General features: G+C 38.9%; 1 protein-coding gene across 8 annotated transcripts in view; it reads left to right on the top strand.

Moving 5' to 3' along the window:
• Positions 1-20284, top strand: part of clasp1a (cytoplasmic linker associated protein 1a) — a 115846-nt gene that overhangs the window by 90739 nt on the left and 4823 nt on the right. For 2 of the 8 annotated variants that reach the window (XM_042494515.1, XM_042494514.1), the window contains 15 exons: positions 627-650; positions 1284-1528; positions 2269-2332; positions 2474-2476; positions 2609-2772; positions 3056-3134; positions 3255-3398; positions 9998-10147; positions 10334-10440; positions 12547-12694; positions 14631-14877; positions 16364-16420; positions 17329-17519; positions 17753-17881; positions 19944-20150. In XM_042494515.1, coding sequence (XP_042350449.1) covers positions 627-650; positions 1284-1528; positions 2269-2332; positions 2474-2476; positions 2609-2772; positions 3056-3134; positions 3255-3398; positions 9998-10147; positions 10334-10440; positions 12547-12694; positions 14631-14877; positions 16364-16420; positions 17329-17519; positions 17753-17881; positions 19944-20150 — 1959 coding nt within the window. Of the gene's footprint in view, positions 1-626; positions 651-1283; positions 1529-2268; positions 2333-2473; positions 2477-2608; positions 2773-3055; positions 3135-3254; positions 3399-6517; positions 6614-9997; positions 10148-10333; positions 10441-12053; positions 12177-12546; positions 12695-14630; positions 14878-16363; positions 16421-17328; positions 17520-17752; positions 17882-19943; positions 20151-20284 lie in introns of all 8 variants that reach the window. The other 6 variants (XM_042494519.1, XM_042494517.1, XM_042494511.1 and 3 more) reach the window with 5 other exon arrangements.

Raw genomic sequence — 20284 nt, 5'->3', positions numbered from 1 at the left:
CCTGGCTATTGCAATTTAATTTTACTATCGACTGATCCTGGTAGCGGGAGCCTGCTTTCATTACAAATTAAGCCTTCTGTTGCCGCCCTCTCACCAACCAACTATTTTGTGTGTTTGCGTGGGGGGCAGGGAGGTGCTGTGGATCAAGACACGGCATAGTTGGTTGACTCGGTGTGTCTTAGCCCCCCTCTCAGTCCTGCCCATTTTTCACATTCCAGCGAGGAGGCACTGAAGCCAAAAGTTGGGGGTTTAGTTACTCTTTAAAAAATAAATTGCACTGTCCTTTTCTAAATCTATACAAGATGCGATTTGTTCCATGTTTTTGAGAACAGAACTGGTAGAATGAGGACTATTTGAACACTCAAATATTGGTATTAACAACTCTGTCCTCACAAAATATTGTTTTTGACAAGTCCCTACTGTCTATATTTAACCTACGCCCTTGCTTTAGTCTTCAAAAAGAAATGTATCTTCATCCAGTAGATTACAGTGGATTGAATATCATTAAGATGTCCTTGCCTTCCTTTATTGTCAGCTTTACTGAGAGTATCTGTACTTGTTCTTTATTTCCTCTTTAAACGTTCCCTCTCTCATCTTTCCCTCTTGGTTGTTTGTTACCATTTCAGCTGTTAGGAGACTCCAGGAATAAGGTAGTTGGTCCTTTTACATTCTGTCCGTGTATCCATGCCATCACACACTAATCAAGTTGAGAGAACAATAATGCAGCTTGACTCATCATATTGGCTCATGACCCTCCTCCACGCCAAACCCCCTGTTTGATTTCTTTTGGATTCATTTTTTACCTTGAATGTTTTTGTCCACTGCATCCCAGTTGTGTGCATCTACAGTTCACCCGGTTCATGTGTTTTTTTATATTGTGATATGACTGAACCTCATTGTTTTGGTACATTATTCATGTGCTTCTTTTTTTTTTCAAAAGTCTATGAGATGAAATATGCTCTGCTGTTTGAAGTGACCGCCACTGCATTGCATTTGTGGTTGAGACCTTTTGCTTACTTATGGCACTGCTTGACTTGCTTCTGATGTTCATTTTAAACAAAAGAAAAAAGTTTGATTTTCAATCAAGGATGTAGATACCCAAACCAAATTTAAACCTTAAACTTAGAAGTAACATTCACAGAACAAAGCATCAACTGTACTGAAAACTGCATGGCTCCCTGATGCAGCTGGCAACCTTTTATTAGATTTTTACCTTAAGGCTGAGTTGATTTTTCCTTCAAAACCTGTCTTAAATTTCCTTTACATTCTCCTTCCTCCCACAGAGGAAGCCATTGAGGCGGCGGTACGAGTCACCGGGGATGTACTCGGATGACGACGCTAACAGCGACGCGTCCAGTGCCTGCTCAGAGCGCTCATACGGCTCAAGGAACGGAGGCATTCCTCATTACCTGCGCCAGACGGAGGACGTGGCGGAGGTCCTAAATCACTGCGCCAGCTCCAATTGGTCAGAGAGGAAGGAGGGCCTGCTGGGCCTGCAGAATCTCCTCAAGAGCCAAAGAATACTCAGGTGGGTTTGAGCTCATGGATACGGTGCTAAACAGTGTCGGAGTAGAGTTGTGAGCTTTGTCGAGCTCACTTGAGTGTGACCAAATGCTAACACTGTGTGTCAGCTGCTTAAAAGAATGTTCATGTGCTATAGCTCTGAATGGTTCAAAATAGTACAATGAGAGAAAGTATGTGGCAAACTCCAGATGGCAAAAAATCTGGATTCTAGACTGTTATTCTTCACAGGAATCAAAGATAAAAAAGCACATATGGTTGATTCTCTCAGAGTTGCCAAAAAAAAAAAAATGGTCACAAAAGGAAAAAGGCCCTTGACTGTTAGTTGTAACCAGGGAATCTTTACCAACACTTCCCTCCTCCCAAAAAAAGAAATAGATAAAATAAAATAAGTAAATAAATTGTCTGTATGTGTGTATATATATATATAATGTATTTCTGATTATTATTTCTTTCCAATTTTCATTTCTAGTTTTCATGAATTACTTGCTAATTTTTGGGCTATGTCTTAAGTTGCTTATTGCCCTCTCCCCATCTGTTTTTAAGATATCAAACCAATTTGGTCAGGTTTTAAAAGGTTAATGTAATTGCAATAGTAGCACCGGCCTAAAATCTGTAAACAAATGAAAGAATGTAAATACTAAGCTGTGATGTTGGTGTTTTTAATGTCTTAACATAAGTACAAGAAGCATTTTGGCGAACACTGCTCTGCTTTCCTCACTTCCTGGTGTCTTTTGTTCACTTCAGCCGAGTGGAGCTGAAGAGACTTTGTGAGATCTTCACCAGGATGTTTGCAGATCCACATAGCAAGGTACAGATGACTTTGCTAACTAAAAAACTACAACTAATTGTAACTTCAGTGTAATGGCATGGAATCTGACATACAGCAACAAATGAAACTAACGGAGCTTCTCTTGTTGCATGGTCTGCCTTGCTGTGGATTTAACAACAGAGAGTAAGTGTGTTTTTCATCCGTATTGCACCAGACATTAACCTGCATCTGTCTGAACATGAGCAGTTTAATCTAATTGAAGTCAGATCAAGCAATGTTGTGTAATAAACATCAGGATTGTGCACATGTTCTCAGGTGTTCAGCATGTTTCTGGAGACTCTGGTGGACTTCATCACGGTGCACAGGGAGGACCTGCAGGACTGGCTCTTTGTCCTGCTCACTCAGCTGCTCAAGAAGATGGGGGCAGACCTGCTGGGCTCAGTCCAGGCCAAAGTCCAGAAGGCCCTGGATGTCACAAGGTGTGAAGCCATGCATGGCTGTCCGGGTCAGGGGGAGGGGAGAGGAAAAATCTTTGAGCATTTTCAGTAGAAAAGGGGAAATATCCCACTATTGTTCTCCATTCATCCATTTAGTGTTAACATTAGTAACTTTCTGAATATTTTCTGTTTTTGGCTTCTTTGTCACTCAGTTTGTGGTAAACTTTTAGAGGAAACCAATCAGTGGCAACACCTTCACAACCATAAATCAACCTTAAAACTTGCTCATCAATGTTACAGCTGCTTATTTCTTGATCTCTGTCAGGGAGTCCTTCCCATTTGACCAGCAGTTCAACATTCTGATGAGGTTCATCGTTGATCAGACTCAGACACCTAATCTAAAGGTAAATAAAATCCGGAGGTTTGTTTCTGTTCACAGGCGAAATGATTGTGATTGGTTAGTGAGATTGATGCAACTTTTTCTAAGACGTGTGACAGAATGTTCTTTTTTATGTTTCTTTTAGGTTAAGGTGGCCATTTTGAAGTATATTGAGTCCCTGGCTCGGCAGATGGACCCGACGGACTTTGTAAACTCCAGCGAGACACGCCTGGCTGTATCTCGCATCATCACCTGGACCACCGAACCCAAAAGTTCTGATGTCAGGAAGGTAGGTGGTTGTTTTTTTGTCCTGTTAGCCTGCACCGAAAATGTAAGTCTTTGAGCATTCTCCAGAGTAATGTTTGGGTCTTTCTGTATTTCTGTTTTTAAAAAATGTGTATTAGTTTTTATTTAAAGATGCACTACACTGTACATCACATTTTTCACTTACCTTTTTAATATATATAATTTGAGTTTATGGAAGCCGAGAACAGGCGTGCTTGCAATTATTTTCTTATTGCCATTATCTTAAGAAGTTAGTTATTTCATCTTAAGATGATAAAGCTCGAGAAAAAAAGAGGCTGATTTCTCAAGATAATGAGATCAATTATCACAAGAAAACCACTTTTGTTTTTCTTGAGATCAAGGCATAATTATGGAAAACTCCAAACTGAGAGTTTGGTTCATTTGATCAAGGCTGATTTCAGCCTTCAACGTCATTGTAAAGGATTCTCCTGAAATGACAAGGACTGATCCAAAACTTCTTTTTTCCCTTTTCATTAGTGAAGTACAAAAACAAAAACGGGGTACAACACATACATCGGGGTAGATGGAGACAGAAATTTAGACAAGACAAGACAGGACAAAACCGGAAAACAGCAAAAAATATACACAAATTTACAAAGACATGATCAGGCATGATGGTATTCTTACGGTTGTTTATATGTGAACAGGTTATTTACTCTGCTACGGCTGGTTACTGAGGTCATTCATATTTATGTGTTTAGGTGCATGTGTGTCTGCAGCTGAGACAGAAAAGAGAGAAGATGGACTGAGCAAATAATACTAAGAGGGAAATATAGGATATGAATAATGATTTGAGGGATATACTGTATATATGTGTGTGTGTGTGTGTGTGTGTGTGTGTGTGTGTGTGTATATAATACATATATGTAATAGTGTATATAATAATAATACTTAAAAAAGGAAAAATACAAATAAATAAATAAGTGAAAAATAATCAGAGGAGACAGCAGGCAGAGGAGTTGGCAACCCTAGTTACCCTCCAAGGTCCCGCAGGGGTGCTTGACTGATCCGAGTGTTATCTGTACCAGAAAAACATGACTCAGTTTCTGTCTGTGTTAGCCCTTGATTGAAGAACAGTCTGAAGCGTTCAAATATGCATACTTCTTGCTCTGACGTTTTCGGTTTAAATCAGTTGCTAGAGTTTATCTAAGCATGGTGGCAGATACCTCTGATGTCTGAAAAACAAGAGGAAACAACCTTTTATTTTGTCCTGATAAGGGGTTGTCTGTTTCTTTATCTGGGCATCAGAATAATTAACTTGTGATCTTGAGAAAGCTGCATTAAATGTAATTGCAAGCAAAGCCTTTCTTGGCCTCTGTTGGAGTGACTAGAGAATATAGTGCATCATTTTAGTTTTAGGTTCAAATAGGTGTGACACAGGGCATGTTGCTTAATTTTACAGGTGCGCTGTCAAGTAAAAACATTTTTTTTGCAGAGTTGACACATAATCTTCATACAAAATTGTGCCATACTAAACTATTATAACTTTAAAAGTGGGCAAGCAAGCTTATTGGAACACTAATTGCTTCAAGACTTTATTATGAAGTTGCATTAATGCGAATGAGATGTAAATGTTAAATGATTTTAGAATATTTATTTGCAGAGCAGATTCCTAATGCCTTAAAGATACATTTTTTTCTGACAAATGATGAATTACTCAATAGCCAGTGGCATCTTGTGCACCTCCACACTTTTTTTGATTAGAATTCCTCAGCCTGTTGTGTTTGTTTAGCCACAGTTGTAAACTTTGATAACAGGCACTCTCCATGTAGATGGCGTTGGGTCAACGGCCCATTATCTTCCCCTTGTGTGATGCGCGTCATATGTTCTCCCTCTGTGTCCCTTTCTGTTTGTTTTTCCACTGCTGAAATTCTCACTCAGTTTCAAATTGGGGCGCAACATCTCAGCATGCTGAAAATAAACCAACGCGGGTATGACTGTTGTGTCTGCTGCTCAAAGCAATCCTCACTTTAGTTTGTTTCTATGCACTGAAAATCTGACAGGTTGATCTCATTTAAAAAAATCTAGTAAACTGATTGCCTTGAAAAAGGAAAGTAAATAAAATGGTTCTTAGGTTATGTTTACTTTATATCTATTTGCAAGGTTTACTTCAAATTGTCTTGTATTAACAATATTTCATGAAGTAAAAATGACATGTGAATTTAACTCTGTTTTTTGCAAAATAATAGTCTGAATTAACTGCACAGTATTTAGGAAACTGACTGCATTTGATAAACAATGTGAGCACAAAAAAAAAGATTAGTTTACGTTATTATTTTTATTTTTGCCAAATGCCACTCCGAGCATCTTAAGACAAGACCAGCATTTGTAAAAACAAACAAAATTATGCAATCAAAACAAATCCACCTTAAAGCCTCATAAAAAATCTTAATAACAAATAGAAATATTCAGACTATTCTTAAAGCTCATATAGCATCTCCTCTCCCCCTTTTTTTCCTCTCTTTTTTCTTTTTTTCTATGTACTATTTTTACTTAAGTGATTAACATGGTACATTGTCTGTATACATATGTGCATAGATAGCAGAAGACATATGTATGTACGGTGCTATGTAATATACTTGTTCAAAAAAGACAATAAATACAGTTAAAAAAAAAAAGAAATATTCAGACTAAATCTTTCTATTTGACTTTAAGATTTTGACAGCTGTTGTCATGCTGTTCTATCAAAAATATCAACACTCAAACTTCAGCCAACTTGCAGAATACATAAAACTGTCCAGTTAACGCACTAATTTTTTTGACTTAGCTTAAAAATTTAAGTTGATATCACTTAAAAAGAAGAAGCTATTGTCATTTTTAGATTACAACAACTTCACAAAATGAAATAAATACAAATAGAAACTTGACAGTTAAGTAAATTAAAACTAATAGTTACATTTACTTACCTTCATCATTTTTCTAAATTTATAAAAGTAAGATCAGCTTGTGAGTTTACTCCGCGAATACAAACACATAATCTGGTAGGTTTGATCCATGCCGTGTTGGTTGTGTGAAAGGTTGGTTCAGTGTTGCCTCCATGTGTGATGGTGGGGGGGCTGTGTCATGCTGTAATACCCATTCTGCCTTGCCACTGTGCCCCAGACCCTTCAAAACTGGGTGAGCGAGGAGCTAGCTGGCAGGTCCAGCTCTGCAGCCTTACTGTCCGCTGAGGGCAACCAGGAAGAAAGGTGTAAGCAGGTAGAGCCCGCTCCCGACAGCCAATCACAACACGATAAGCACGCAATTCCCTTCGCCTGCCCGGTACCTAACCAAAAACACCTTCAAGACAGTGACAACTCGAGTGTGGCATCTGTCACTCACCTCTACCATTTACGCTCCAGCTGTTTAACTGTAATAACCTAAAAAAAAACACTCTGTGCCTTGCAAATTGATCACTCACCAAATAGATTGAGCTTGTTGTGCAACCACAAAAGACTTGGGTTTAACCTTTTTTGCAACATGTCAGGAGATTCTTGTTGCTTTGTGTGAATGGGCTTTGAAGCCAACTTTATTGCTCAACATTGATAGGAATGCTCTTCTGTTATTACTGTGTGCCTAACACGTTTTGTTTGTTTTTCTGACTCACCTAACCTCTCATCCACCTGCATACCTGCATGTTGTTAACATTCTGTTTTTGTGCAAGAAGAGATTCAAAATATGGCTTTAAACTACATTAACTTAACGGCAGTATATCTGTATAAACTGCACCAAGTAACAGTATTTAAAATATATACATTACATCGCATGATGTTATGATTATTTGCTTTTGTCCAAAGCATTATGCAGTAAGTGTTTTCAAACAAAAGCTGAACATTATAGACCCTATAAAAGTAGAATTTATAGGAGAGCTGTTGTATTGAGTTACAACAAAGTGTAAAGGTGTGCCTAATAAAGTGGCCACTAACTGTGTCACATGTTCCATCCCACTTAAATTTGCTGGCCTGATGTATGTAAAGATTGGTTAAGTCAATCAATCTTTTAACACGCTATTTTATTTTGTCACAAGTCAATAAAACCACTTCCATAATAGAGTGCTCCAGCTATGATGTTTTTCTGTAGGCCGACGCAAGTTAGCATCTCTCTGGTTCCCTTGTCAAAAAAGCCCATGAGATTTGTCCATTGGATTTTGGATTATTGCAGAAAATAAGCTCTGTAGTAAAAACACATTGATTATACTTGCATGTATTGTTCAGCAAAATAATCTCCAATAATAAACACCACATTTTAAGATTTTTTTATGCCTAAATGCAATAGCCAGAGGTAAAAAGCTAACGTAAGCATATAAATGAGCTACATCGTGGTTGCATGTCTTAAAGCCCCTGGAAACTTAGCTTGAAATTGTAAGAATGCACATATTTATCAAAGTAGAGTGTCTCATTAAGTATCAAGAAATATCTGAGTGAAAATAAATATTCCCAATTACTAGAAAACCAAGCTGAAAATAGCTCACTTTGAGCATAACAGCATTTCTCCAGACTGTGTGGGCATTGCAGATCAGCTTTTGATACTATGGTGCCCCAGCCTTCTGACTCTGGCTGCGTTTCTAAATCCAATCTGACGCTATAATGAGAGAGCTGCTGTTCAGAGCCACGGGGCATTCCATTTCTCCATGAATTAATGAACAATATGTGATATGGATCGGGGACAACCATGCCCAAATCAACCCAGCTTCAGGAAACTGTTAAAAAACTAAAATGACAATATTTCAAATTTGTATTGAGGCTAATGTCTAACACACATTACATATTAAGAGTGTTTTGGGTGATTTGGGTTCCCAGAGGCTTTAACATCTCTATCACAACGAGACTGTAAAACTGTGTTGAGCATGATGATGTTCTGTGGTCTCATTTAGCCATTTATTGGCAACCACCTTTTGTCAGATACATAAAAGCGTCAAACTTCACAGTGGGCCATTTACTGACATATTTTGTGCTGAAGAATAAAACGTGAAAGTCTCTTGAGCTTGTTAACCACAGACCTCATTTAAGACTTCTAACCAAATACCCATTCAAGAAAACCCATTGACTTTGAGACGAAAGAACTGGGAGTGCTAAAATGCTAACTCATTTCTAGGTTTTAGGACTCATTACTGGGGCACCATAGTATTAATTGGTATTCCATAGTATGAATGATGTGTTTAATGTTTCTTGCAACCTCAGATTTTGACTCATAATCCCAATTTAGCTTTGTGTTTGGCATCAAATAATTCAAGGTGATTGTGTCTACATAGTCATGCTCACAGCAAACCATGACCTGCTGTTAGCTAATGAAGCAGATTCACTAATATATAACAAAATAAAGGCCAAAATACATGGCCTATGTATGTACTTATGTATAGGTCAGCCCCAACTTATGACCTAACCTCACATTTGCATCACAAGAAGCATGATGGGAACCCTGTTGGCAATCACAAAATACATTTAAGCCAAAAAGAAAACAAGAAAAAAGAATAAACTTTTTTTCTGGCATATACAGCAGATGTAGGAAAAACAAAATAAGCAAAATCTTCTAAGGGTAAGGAAGTTGCTGTAACCAGTATCCAGTGATTGTTATCCCTCATGTCTATGTCTTCTTGAGAGAAACATTTTAGACCAATTTTAGTTTCTGTCTAAATGCCCTTTGATAAAAAAAAATCTTGGTTCCATTAAATGTTTTTATTCAACTTTTTTTTTATTTCAAGTTTGATCTGTACTCACTTGCATGTTGCAACGTTGATGTATCAACAGTGTCCTTGATTAGTTGTTGGCTATTCTTCATTAGCTTTCCACTGAATGCAGCTTTGTACTCTCACTTTGTAACAGTTTCTTTCTACAGGCTCATGGATATGCAAATCTATCAAAAAGTGCACTACAGAGCTGAATAGATGGTTTCCATGGCATCAGAATTGTTTTGACCTTTATTAACCCTTTAAAACCTCAAGTGACATCACTTTCCTTTTGCTACTTTCATGAGCCTTTCACAGATATTTGAACCTTTGAACCCTGAGCAAATTGTTGCAATTTCTGTCAAATACATTAGGAAACAGGCAGTGAGCAACTAATGAGAAATGGTCCACAAATTGCAAGGAATAAGTAGATTTAGAAAGTTATTTCTAAAATCAAGGGAAAAAAAGGAAAAAGCTAGGGAAAACTGTTCATAATTATCAGAATAACATATTTAAAATTATATCACAAAATGATTATACATTTTAATTAACCTTTACAGGCCATTTCCTTTTTATGTTTCGTGTGGATTTTTTTTATTTTCTTTTTCTTTTTTGTTTTGATTTGTTTCATCTATTTATTTATTTGGTATTTTTCAGGTAATTTTTTTGCATCTTTTACTGATTTCTTGCAAATTTTGGGGTCATTTTTTCTTTTGTTGCTCATTGCCTTCTTCCCATGTTCTTGTAAAATTCAAGTTAATTTGCTCAGGTTGCTCAGCTCATAAATCAGTCATAACCTATATAATCTGTGCAGCTCCTCTGACTCACTTTGGAGAAATTGCTGTAAGAAACACATGATCAAGGTATTTGTGGAACCATGGAAACCATCTGAGCTGTTGTATCCCCCATGCTGACCTGTTGTCCTGCACTGCCTCCAGGCGGCCCAGGTGGTGCTGATTGCTTTGTTTGAGCTCAACACCCCAGAGTTCACCATGCTGCTGGGAGCTCTTCCCAAAACCTTCCAGGACGGAGCCACCAAACTGCTGCACAACCACCTGAAGAATTCCAGCAATACCAGCAGCAGTGTTGTAAGTCAAACTGTAGTATTTGACTGCATCTACACAAAAGCCTAATTTGGATGAAAAAGTGTGCACCAATCCTCAGATGGTGACCATACAGTAGTAAACATCATGCTGGGTGTTGGTAGATCAGTAGAACCATCAGACAGTGGGGTTCCCACATTTAGATTTCATCATCATTTCTTCATCTTCCAGGGGTCTCCAAGCAACACCATCGGCCGGACGCCGACGCGCCACACCCCCAGCAGAACCAGCCCCCTCACCTCTCCAACAAACTGTTCCCACGGAGGACTGTCCCCAAGGTAAACTACTGTGTATGACACACTTCCTGTCACAATGCATGGCTGTGTTTTAACCATAGGGGAATCTGCTGCTGTCCTGATCGCTCACTTGTAGTCAAACTAACACACAACCTAACAGGTGGGTTGGTTGAAGCATGAAACTGTGTGAGCTGCTCAGAGAGGTTAGAACTTCCTCCAACTTTTTTATAGTAGAATTAAGAAGCCAAATATTCTTTTGCTTTGATCAGTTTCACCTTACAGAACACATCTTGCCCACTTGGCTGATTGCTAAAATATTTAGTATTGAAATGGCTGATGCTGTAAAGCTGTGAGGCGCTTTGATGTTATCTTAAGTCCTTTTTACACCGAGATTGTGCAATAGGGCCGCTTCCAAGTTCCTTCTTTATGCCTCCTTTGCATATTTCCCAAACAACAACTTCTGTGTGAGATTTTAGAGAGGATACCAGCATTGCGGGAGCAAACACACCTGCTAACATTTGGCTTTTGTATGTATAGCGTAAGGTCACAAGCACATGGGCCAAATTACTCAGCAGTAGGCAGGGGCACGTATCAGGTCTGGCTCGATCAGCTTCGGTGGAAATGCAAAACCACTTGAGTGATCGTGCTAATTATAGCCCTTTAACCAACTAGATGCAATGACACATCACCACAAAATACCATCCGTCTCCACCCAAGCAGCACTCAAACATCAATCCAAATCAGTCTGCACAGTTTGAAAGAGGGACTGGCCTCCATGCCAGCCTATAACTTCTCCCTCCACCACTAGATCTTGTGTTGCATACATTGAGTTGAATAGAAATAGGAGTGCCTGTATTTATAAGTATTGAAAAACATACCTTTAGGATTTCTAAATACCCTGGTAAACTGTAATACCATGATAGCATCCAAGCCTTATTACATACATCAGGGAACTCAAATAAGGCAAGTATCAATCTCTCGTTTGTTGATTTCCAGTGCGTGGGGTAAAAAAAAATACAGGACAATTCATTTCTGGCAGCGGGCGCTTGTTGCTCCACCTATTAGGTATCTGGGGCCTCCATATCTGCTCACTCCTTTCTCACTGAAATGATTTACTAGACATGTCAATTGCTCCACGTCTGAAAAAAGATCTTCATTTGGCCACGAACTGATGATAAGAGTTCCCAAAAATATAGTTTATTTCGGTCTCACTGAGCAGCTCGTTCACTTGAGGCACTGTACAGTCTGTTTACCTGCCAGCAGAAACCCATAAACACAGATCAAGGAGCTACTGAATCTCCTGGTTATTACTAAGTTGGATTTGAAGTACACTTCATGTTATGATCATTCTGGCTAAAACATGTGAAAAATGCCCCCCTCCCCGTGATGGGACAAATGAAATTTTAGCTGACTTTGTGGGATTCTGCTATTTTCCTAATCTCTTCTTTAAATTAACACTTTCATTTAACCTTAACGCTCAGACTAGTTTCTTTTTGTCTTTTCTCTTTTTCTTCCCACACACTTGTGTTTGTCCTTCTCCTCCCTCGTCTTGTCTTGTCTTGTGGTCTCCACTCGCTCTTGATTTCCATCCGCCTTGCCCCGCTCTCTCACTCCTGTCTGTCCATCCTGCCCTCCCGGCTGCGCTGCGGCAACAGTCGGTTATGGGGCTGGGGTGTCGACGGACTGTCAAAGCATCCCCCTGCCCCTCCTCCTCCTCCACCCCACTCCACCCCTGCTGCCCCCTCCCTAAGGGTCCTGCGCAGAGCATATTCACCCAGGTAATGAGGCGGCCTGAGACACAAAGGCAATGTAACGTGAAAGAAGCCAGACCCTGATCCTTCTTCTTGTCCAAATTTTCAAAAGACAGTAGAGCATATCTGTCAATTTCTGCCTGAATGCATATTACTCCATCATCAATAATCAAATAAAAATATAATTTAACATTGCTTCTAAGGTGTGTTCAATTCAAAATACACAATAACATTAACATTTACTCACATCTGACCTTTTCCTTTTGTAGTAACTGCTCAGTTTGAATGACAAACACAACACTAAAGCACTTTGCATGTAAGCAAAAACGCATGCTTTTTCAGATATTCATTATATATAAATTGTGTGTATTTCTCTCTGTGTTTGTGTGTGTGGTAGCATGATGGAGTACGACACAGAGAACATGAACTCAGAGGAGATCTACAGCTCACTGCGAGGCGTCACCGAGGCCATCCAGAGCTTTAGCTACCGCAGCCAGGAGGACCTGAATGAGCCAATCAGACAGGAGGGCAAGAGGGATGACGCTGTAAGTCAGAGAGCTTTCAAAGCAGCATTTTATCTGAATATTCTTGCTTGAAAATTGACAGTTTGGTATGTTTCCACTAGGAACCTGAATTTTTGCCCTGTTTTTGTTTCTTAGTTACTAATGGGAACAGTAGTTTTTGAAACTGGTCCAGTATTGAATCTCCTCCCTCAGAGCGTCTGACATTCTGACTCAAAAGACTGGCACTTAGACTTAGACACTTAGACACACAATAAATTAAAATGCCTTAATTTATTTATTATACTTTATTTATATATTTATTATATACACATACATTATCCATATTATAATTTGAATATTCACATCCTGGTGCTAATTGTCTATTACTGTTTTTTTTTACATTTATATTTTTACATACTTTACATGCTCTGCATATTATACATACTTTTATTTTTAAATTTACATACTAGTACTTATTCCTTACAATAACTGTATTTCTATTTTATATTTTTACATACCTGTGCTGGTACTTATTTCTCTAATTCCTATAATTTTCTATGCTTGTCATCAGAGTGACTGTAATGAACCACAATGTAGCCACTGGGAACATGTTCATGCTGTTTGACGACATTATGGAAAGGATCCCTGTGGTGATAGATCTCTTTGTTAAAAGAGAAAGATGCTTTTTTGTTTCACCTGAATAGGACAGGAAAGGATAGGAGTCACTTTATAAGTCGCCAAAGGATAAACTAGTCTGTCATCATAGACATAAAACAGAAACGACAGCAAAAATACACAGCATGTAAACGAAGACATAGACACACTCTAGATCAGATCAGGCAGAGACACTGAACAGAAGCACATGGCTCGCTGCAACAACAAGAGGGCCACTAAAAACCAACACAGCTGATAAGTTAAAGGGGAAGGCCATCGTACAAACACAAAAGTGTCAAAGGGCTAAAAAAAAAAAACACCATGTAAACAGTAAGCAGTGAATTCATCATTGCCAGACTCACCAGACTCTTATAATATATTAAATTAAATATCTTTAGGTTAAAATAAACAGTAAATTTAGTGTACAGAGCCGTCATATCTTAACATCTAAGTGGTTAAATTTGTTTTATTTAAAACAACTGAGGCTAATGATGATTAGATGAACTAAGACAGCTTTAGTGAGTTTTATTTTGATTCTGTTGTCTTTGAATGAAGTATGTTTTACAATGATAAAATTACCCAGTATGTTTACATGATGTTAGATAAAGTGGAATTATTTTGTTAGTCAGACTAAAACTAGACTTTTGAAATATGTGTAAACATGTTAGTCTGACTGAAATCATTCTTAGTCGAATTTCTCAAAATCAGTCTAGCACAAACAGATAATGCCATTTGAAGTCACGCTATTCTGTCATGTCCTCGGAGGAACTTTATCTGGACTCGGTTTGTAGGGTTAGAAACAATTTGTTACTTACGGGGGGGGAAGGAGTGCTGCAAAGCAGGTCAGGTCTCAAAAAAAAAAAAAAAAAAAATCTAGCTGGATCAACATCACTTTTCTTGTGTTGCTTTCAGATGTCTTTCACCAGTCTTCAGCCTATGAATTCTGAGCAAATTGGTTCAATTTCTTTCAAAAACATGGAAAAACAGGCAATGAAGAATTTTTAAAAGGGTTAATAAGATTGCAACTTTGATGAGTCTAACAGAGACTGCTAAGCCTCACAATCTTAGCTGCAGGCACCAAACCTAAATGATCAGTTTGGAGTCAGGATGCAGGTATGAGAGAGGCAGGGAAGTCTCTCAGAGGTGGACAGCTGCATGGCTGGACTGGGCATCTGTATGGAGGTTCTTAGAGGCAGCAGTCTCAGCACAGAATCCCTGTTATGTAACACCAAATCAAGTGATTTGAGCGCTGCAGGTGTTCCCAAGGACGAACGGTTTCCAGAATCCTGTCTCATTTTCTCCCACCTCCCCCTCTGTCTTACAGGCAGGAAGAGAGGGCGTCGCGTCCTCTCCAGGCTCTGACGCCCGCCTGGGCTTAGACATGGTGGAAGGGGGACGCACCGCCTTAGACAACAAGACCTCACTACTCAACACGCCGTCACCTCGCTCGTTCTCCGGGCCACGGAGCCGCGAGTTCGCCCCCTACGGTTACGGAGAGACCATCTGCACGTATGACAAGAGTGCCCTGAAGGAGGCGGTGTTTGACGACGACGTGGAGCAGTTCCGTGACTGTGAGTTCATGCTATAATGAAGCAGTGAAAGGTGGTTTTGGGGGAGTGATTATTGCAGCAGACTTAAATAAAATGTGTATACACAGTATTGAGGCACCCTCATAAACAACACTACAATGTTACATTCTCTAAAAGTTTTTGCATGAAACACTGAGGTGCTTAAAAATGAAACTGAAGTGTTTTGTTTTTATTAACATACTTTTATTCAATGCCCTACAGTATATGTTACTACCAACGGTCACAATGTGTCATACCTTTGACATTTTAAAGGCATGAGCGAAGAAAATATTAAATTTTTATGGCTCTGCGCCAAATGATAGTTGTGGCTGGTGGCATTATGTTTTCGGGTTACTCTGGACATACACCCCCCCATTCTCATTAAGGCGATATCTCAAGAATGCCTTGAGGGCATTTCTTCAAATTTGGCACAAACGTCCATTTGGACTCAATGATGAATTGATTAGATTTTGGTGGTCATAGGTCAAAGTTCAAGGTCACTGTGACCTTATCTGTTTCATTCTTGTGAACACCATATCTTGAGAATCCCTTGAGGGAATTTCTTCAAATTTGGCACAAACGTCCACTTAGACTCAATAATGAATGAATTAGATTTTGGTAAGAGGTCAAAGTCTGGAGTCACTGTGACCTTATGTCTCCTTTTTGTTATCTTGATATCTCAACAACATAGCAATTTTTACATAATAATATACTTTAATTTTGGTGGTCAAAGGTCAAGATTACTGTGACCTCATAAAACATGGTTTTGGCCACAACTCATGTTCATACAGTAATTAAGCCACATTTTCACACACATGTTTAATAGGATATAATGATAGAGTGATGACACTGTATATTCAAAGGTTACCTTCACTGTGACATCATAATGTAAACTGAAAGTGCAACCTGTCTGGTTTATAGAGGCATATAATCGTGGTACTTCTGTTTTATTTTGTGTGATGATAATGTAATTTTTATGTTGTTTTATGCCTTTCATAGTTCTGATAAAAAAAAGATGAAAACATTTTTAGAGTAACAAGGAGTTGTATCTGCCTAGTGCACTTGTGAAAAAGAATCACAAGGCAGCAGTCTTGACATGTCTCTGTCGACCATCATTCTCCCACCGTGTAATGTGTCATGTCGTTTTGACAACATAAAGGAAGACAACCTGCAAGGCTTCTGCTGTAATGTGATGTTGAGACCTGGAACAATAAATAACCTCAACCGTCAAGGGTGTAGGAATTATGTGCAGCCAGCTTTGAATTTTCACTCGGTTAGTCGGCTAAACTATGAGTCACAGAGAGCCCTGTTTTACACAAACCCAGGTGTGTGAGTCTGGCTCCTGTTGCAGCAGAGGATCTGCAGTCTGTGTGTCACTTGTTGTCGTCATCACATCCTCTGCTCTGCATCCTCCTGTCCCCTCCCCTCCTCTGCCTCTCACCTCTCCACCTACACCTCCATCCCTCCTTCACCTCCCCCTCCTCTCCAGGCCGACGTCAGGAAAGTGGTGAAAACAAGATGACGCTCCCCAAGGTTTTTGCTCCTGGTAAACATGACAAACTGACAGACAGACTTGACGACTGTGACTGACTTACTGACTTCACTCCACTCACCCTTTGTGTGTGTTTGCATTAACCAATCAGCCCTTTCAATTCCCATCACCACCTAATTATGGTTTTCTCTTAACTCCACCTAATACCTGTGTGTTCACCAACCTGTCCTGCTATAGCTAGCAGCTTGATGCTTGTACTAGTGGTTGCAGCTTTCTCTAATGAACTGAATGTTTGGGTGGTTTTGTTAGGGTGTCTAATACTGCTTTAGAGATCCAGCTTATGACTTAACGAATTATATATTCTAAACCATTGCATATGTTGACACCTGCAGCTGCACAACACAATACATGGCTTTAACTAAATCAGCCCTTAGGGCCCACTTTGATATTAAACTACTATTACTCTGCTCATAAAATGCGCTTTTCAAAATCAAGCTATAAAAAAAATATACATTAATATGATTTTCCGCTTTCATTGAGTTTGTTTTATAACTAACATCAGTTCTAATCAGGAATATAAAATATTCATTCATTTAAAATACCAGGTTTTTGTCATGATGCCACTGTCAAAGATTGTAGTTTGAATGGGTTTCCGTGGCACATTTTTCACACTTAACAATATGAATGTAACAATTTTGTTTTATATATATATATATATATAATATATTATAGGAGATGATCTACGATCATCTCCTATATATACACACACACACACAATATTACTTAGAATATACTAACTACTTTATAATTTTCCCACAGCATTGGTTGAGATTATTTTAGTCTTGATAAATTAAAGGCTGACTGTAGTTTAAATGTTGTAGGTTGGGTATTTTTTAGCAGTAGCTTCAATCACTGTATTTCTGATGTATAACTTCTTACTGTCCACTTCTCTTGGTGAGCAGTCGGTCAGGACCACTCAGACCTGGTAGCCGACCTGCTCAAGGAACTGTCCAATCACAACGAGCGTTCTGAGGAGCGTAAAGGCGCCCTGGTGGATCTGCTGAAGATCACACGAGAAGACAGCCTGGCTGTGTGGGATGAGCACTTTAAAACCATCCTCCTCCTGCTGCTGGAGACACTGGGTGATAAAGATGTATGTTATTTGTTAGATTAGATTAATTTAATTTGATGGCTTTGAGCTTCCCTAAATATCGTACAATACAATTGTGTGAATGTTTGTGTGTAAAGGACCGATTTCTGCTGAGTTTAAAGGCACCAGCTGGAGTCACACTTCTGTTTATCTCAAGAAATTCAGTGAATGTAGGCAAGTGTGAATGTCTAGCAATGACATTTCTGCCTTAAATGAATTTTTATGTCCCCCTATAGCACACCATCCGAGCCCTGGCCCTGCGTGTGCTGAAAGAAATTTTAAGGAACCAGCCAGCCCGTTTCAAAAACTACGCTGAGCTAACCATCATGAAGACCCTGGAGGCTCACAAAGACTCTCACAAGGAGGTACACTGGACGATACATAAAATTGCATTAATTGTTTGTTTTGTATTTCACACGGGGGCAGAAGAACAACCTGAAAACATAAGACTGACATACATATATCATGTCAGGATTTCCCACAAATAAAATGTCTGCAGCCACATATTGATTTTATACTTTTAAAGCTGGACCATTAATTAGGTGCGCTATTTAAGTATATATACCCTTCGGGCATTCATTGCATCAGCAACGCAGAGGGTACTCTGGGCACAGACTGAGCAGCAGGAAACCAGGGGCAGTGAAAGTTAAACTTAACTAAAGTGAAACTTAACTATTTTTACCACTGGGACTAAAAGATTACTTTCACTTACCTCTACAGTAGCTGCTGCTCTCGATCTGATCAGCTCTGATCGGATCGACGAGCAGCTATCCTCCTGTGACTCAAACTGCTTCTAAAGAAAAAGGAACTCATGACAATCCACCTGCGCCGTATTCATGGACCCGCAAAAACAAATTTAGAGAGGGGACGCAGAAAGATAAACACAGACAAGGAAAAAAAAATGGAAGTTTGCTGACACAACACCCCCCCTCCCTGACCCCCCTGTCATCAGCTACCACCATACATAAGTTCTAAGTCTATTTATACATCCAGCAGATAAAGAGAAAAAAATGTATTTTTGTCAACCTAAATGCCTGACATTCTGCTGCTTCGTCTGTGCCCAGAGTACACTCTGTGCTCCGAGAGTATGGTGCAATTAATAACTGAATGGTATATATATTCCAGAAGCCTTACTCATGAACAGTCCAGCTCCAAAAATATAAAATCCAACCTTCACAGTAGATGTGTATTGGTCTTCACCAACTCCTGATGGAAATATTGTATCTGTTATGGATCATTCTCTATTGGTTTATCACTACAGGTGACCCCTTTCATATAATACATTTGATCCATTGTTAATATTAAAATTATATATTTTTGTCCAGCTTTAAAAAGAATGGATCACAGCCTGTCTATGTTCTACGTTCACAAACTCTACTTTAACGAAAATGTAGTTCTACTGGATTTCATGCATTTTGATTGTAATGAGAGATAAAACTGAATTGTCCTTAATAAATTCAAAAACAACCAATAATGTATGTTTCTACTAAAACCATGGTAGAACGTTCAAACTGTGTTAAATGTGTGCACATACCAACATATGGCAAGGCTAAGACAACCAAAAAAGGTTATTAACAGTTGTTTTTAAAGAACTCTGCAGTACCCTTATCCTGAAGTCAATTTGGTTATTAATATAGTTCAATAATAATAACCTCTGCCTTTGACCCTTAACTATGTAACAGACAGGAGAAAGCTTTGGGGTTACTCAGGGTAAACTTTTTGTGAGGGCAGTCAGCGGGTACACAGAGTGTGTAAACAAAGATCAAATGTTGATAAGAAATTGAACATAGAATACACAAAATAACCAGTGTGACCAGCCTTTGATGAAACCACAAGATCAATATTAATCCACAGTCTGGGATCAAGAATCAGCGTTTAACAAATTGAACCAATCCATCAAAAATACAGCATCCAGAATGCAAACTTGTTCTTGTGAACTTCTAAATAAACATTTAGGGTGTTCATGTAAGTGGTCTTTACCCTTTGATATCTGAGAAAATTGGCTTTATTTCTTTCAAAAGCATTTGAGGAAGACAATGAGCAAGGAAAGTGAAATGATCCAAAAATGTTCAAGTTATTTGTAAGAAAGTGCAAAAAAACCCCACTGAGAATTAGTTAAAAAAAAGGAAAGAAAGAAAAAAAAGAAGAAAATGACAAAACAAAACAAAAAAAGAATGCTAAAAAAGTGCTCAGAAATTATAATAATTCTAAAAAAAAAAAATTGCATCAATTTGCCCTGGGTTCAGAGATTTAAATACTTGTGAAAGGTGTCTGACAGCGAGGAAAAAAAAGTGGCTTCAGGTTTCAAAGGGTTAAGTGGTTGTGTTTTTGTCTTTAATTATGGATGGACAAAATATTTCATGTTCCATGTTTTTCCCACATTATGTCATAAACAATAATGTGTTATATTTGTCGGTGTGCCTTTAGGTAGTGCGTGCAGCCGAGGAGGCGGCGTCCACCCTGGCCGGCTCCATCCACCCGGAGCAGTGCATCAAGGTGCTGTGTCCTATCGTGCAGACGGCCGACTACCCCATCAACCTGGCTGCCATCAAGATGCAAACCAAAGTCATTGAACGCATCACCAAGGATTCGTTACTGCAGCTGCTGCCTGACATCATCCCAGGACTCCTACAGGTCTGCGTCTCAGCTAACATCTTAGAACAATTCATATATATTGATTTATTTAACCAGAAAAACCTCTCGAGATTAAACATCTCTTTTTTCAAGAGTGTTCTGGCCAAGACAGGCAGCAACAGAAGTTACAGACA

This window comes from Plectropomus leopardus, chromosome 10 (assembly GCF_008729295.1).
Source record: "Plectropomus leopardus isolate mb chromosome 10, YSFRI_Pleo_2.0, whole genome shotgun sequence".
Taxonomy (NCBI): Eukaryota; Metazoa; Chordata; class Actinopteri; order Perciformes; family Serranidae; genus Plectropomus; species Plectropomus leopardus.
Note: the sequence above shows the minus strand (reverse complement) of the source record. Positions and strands in the feature narration are given on the sequence as shown.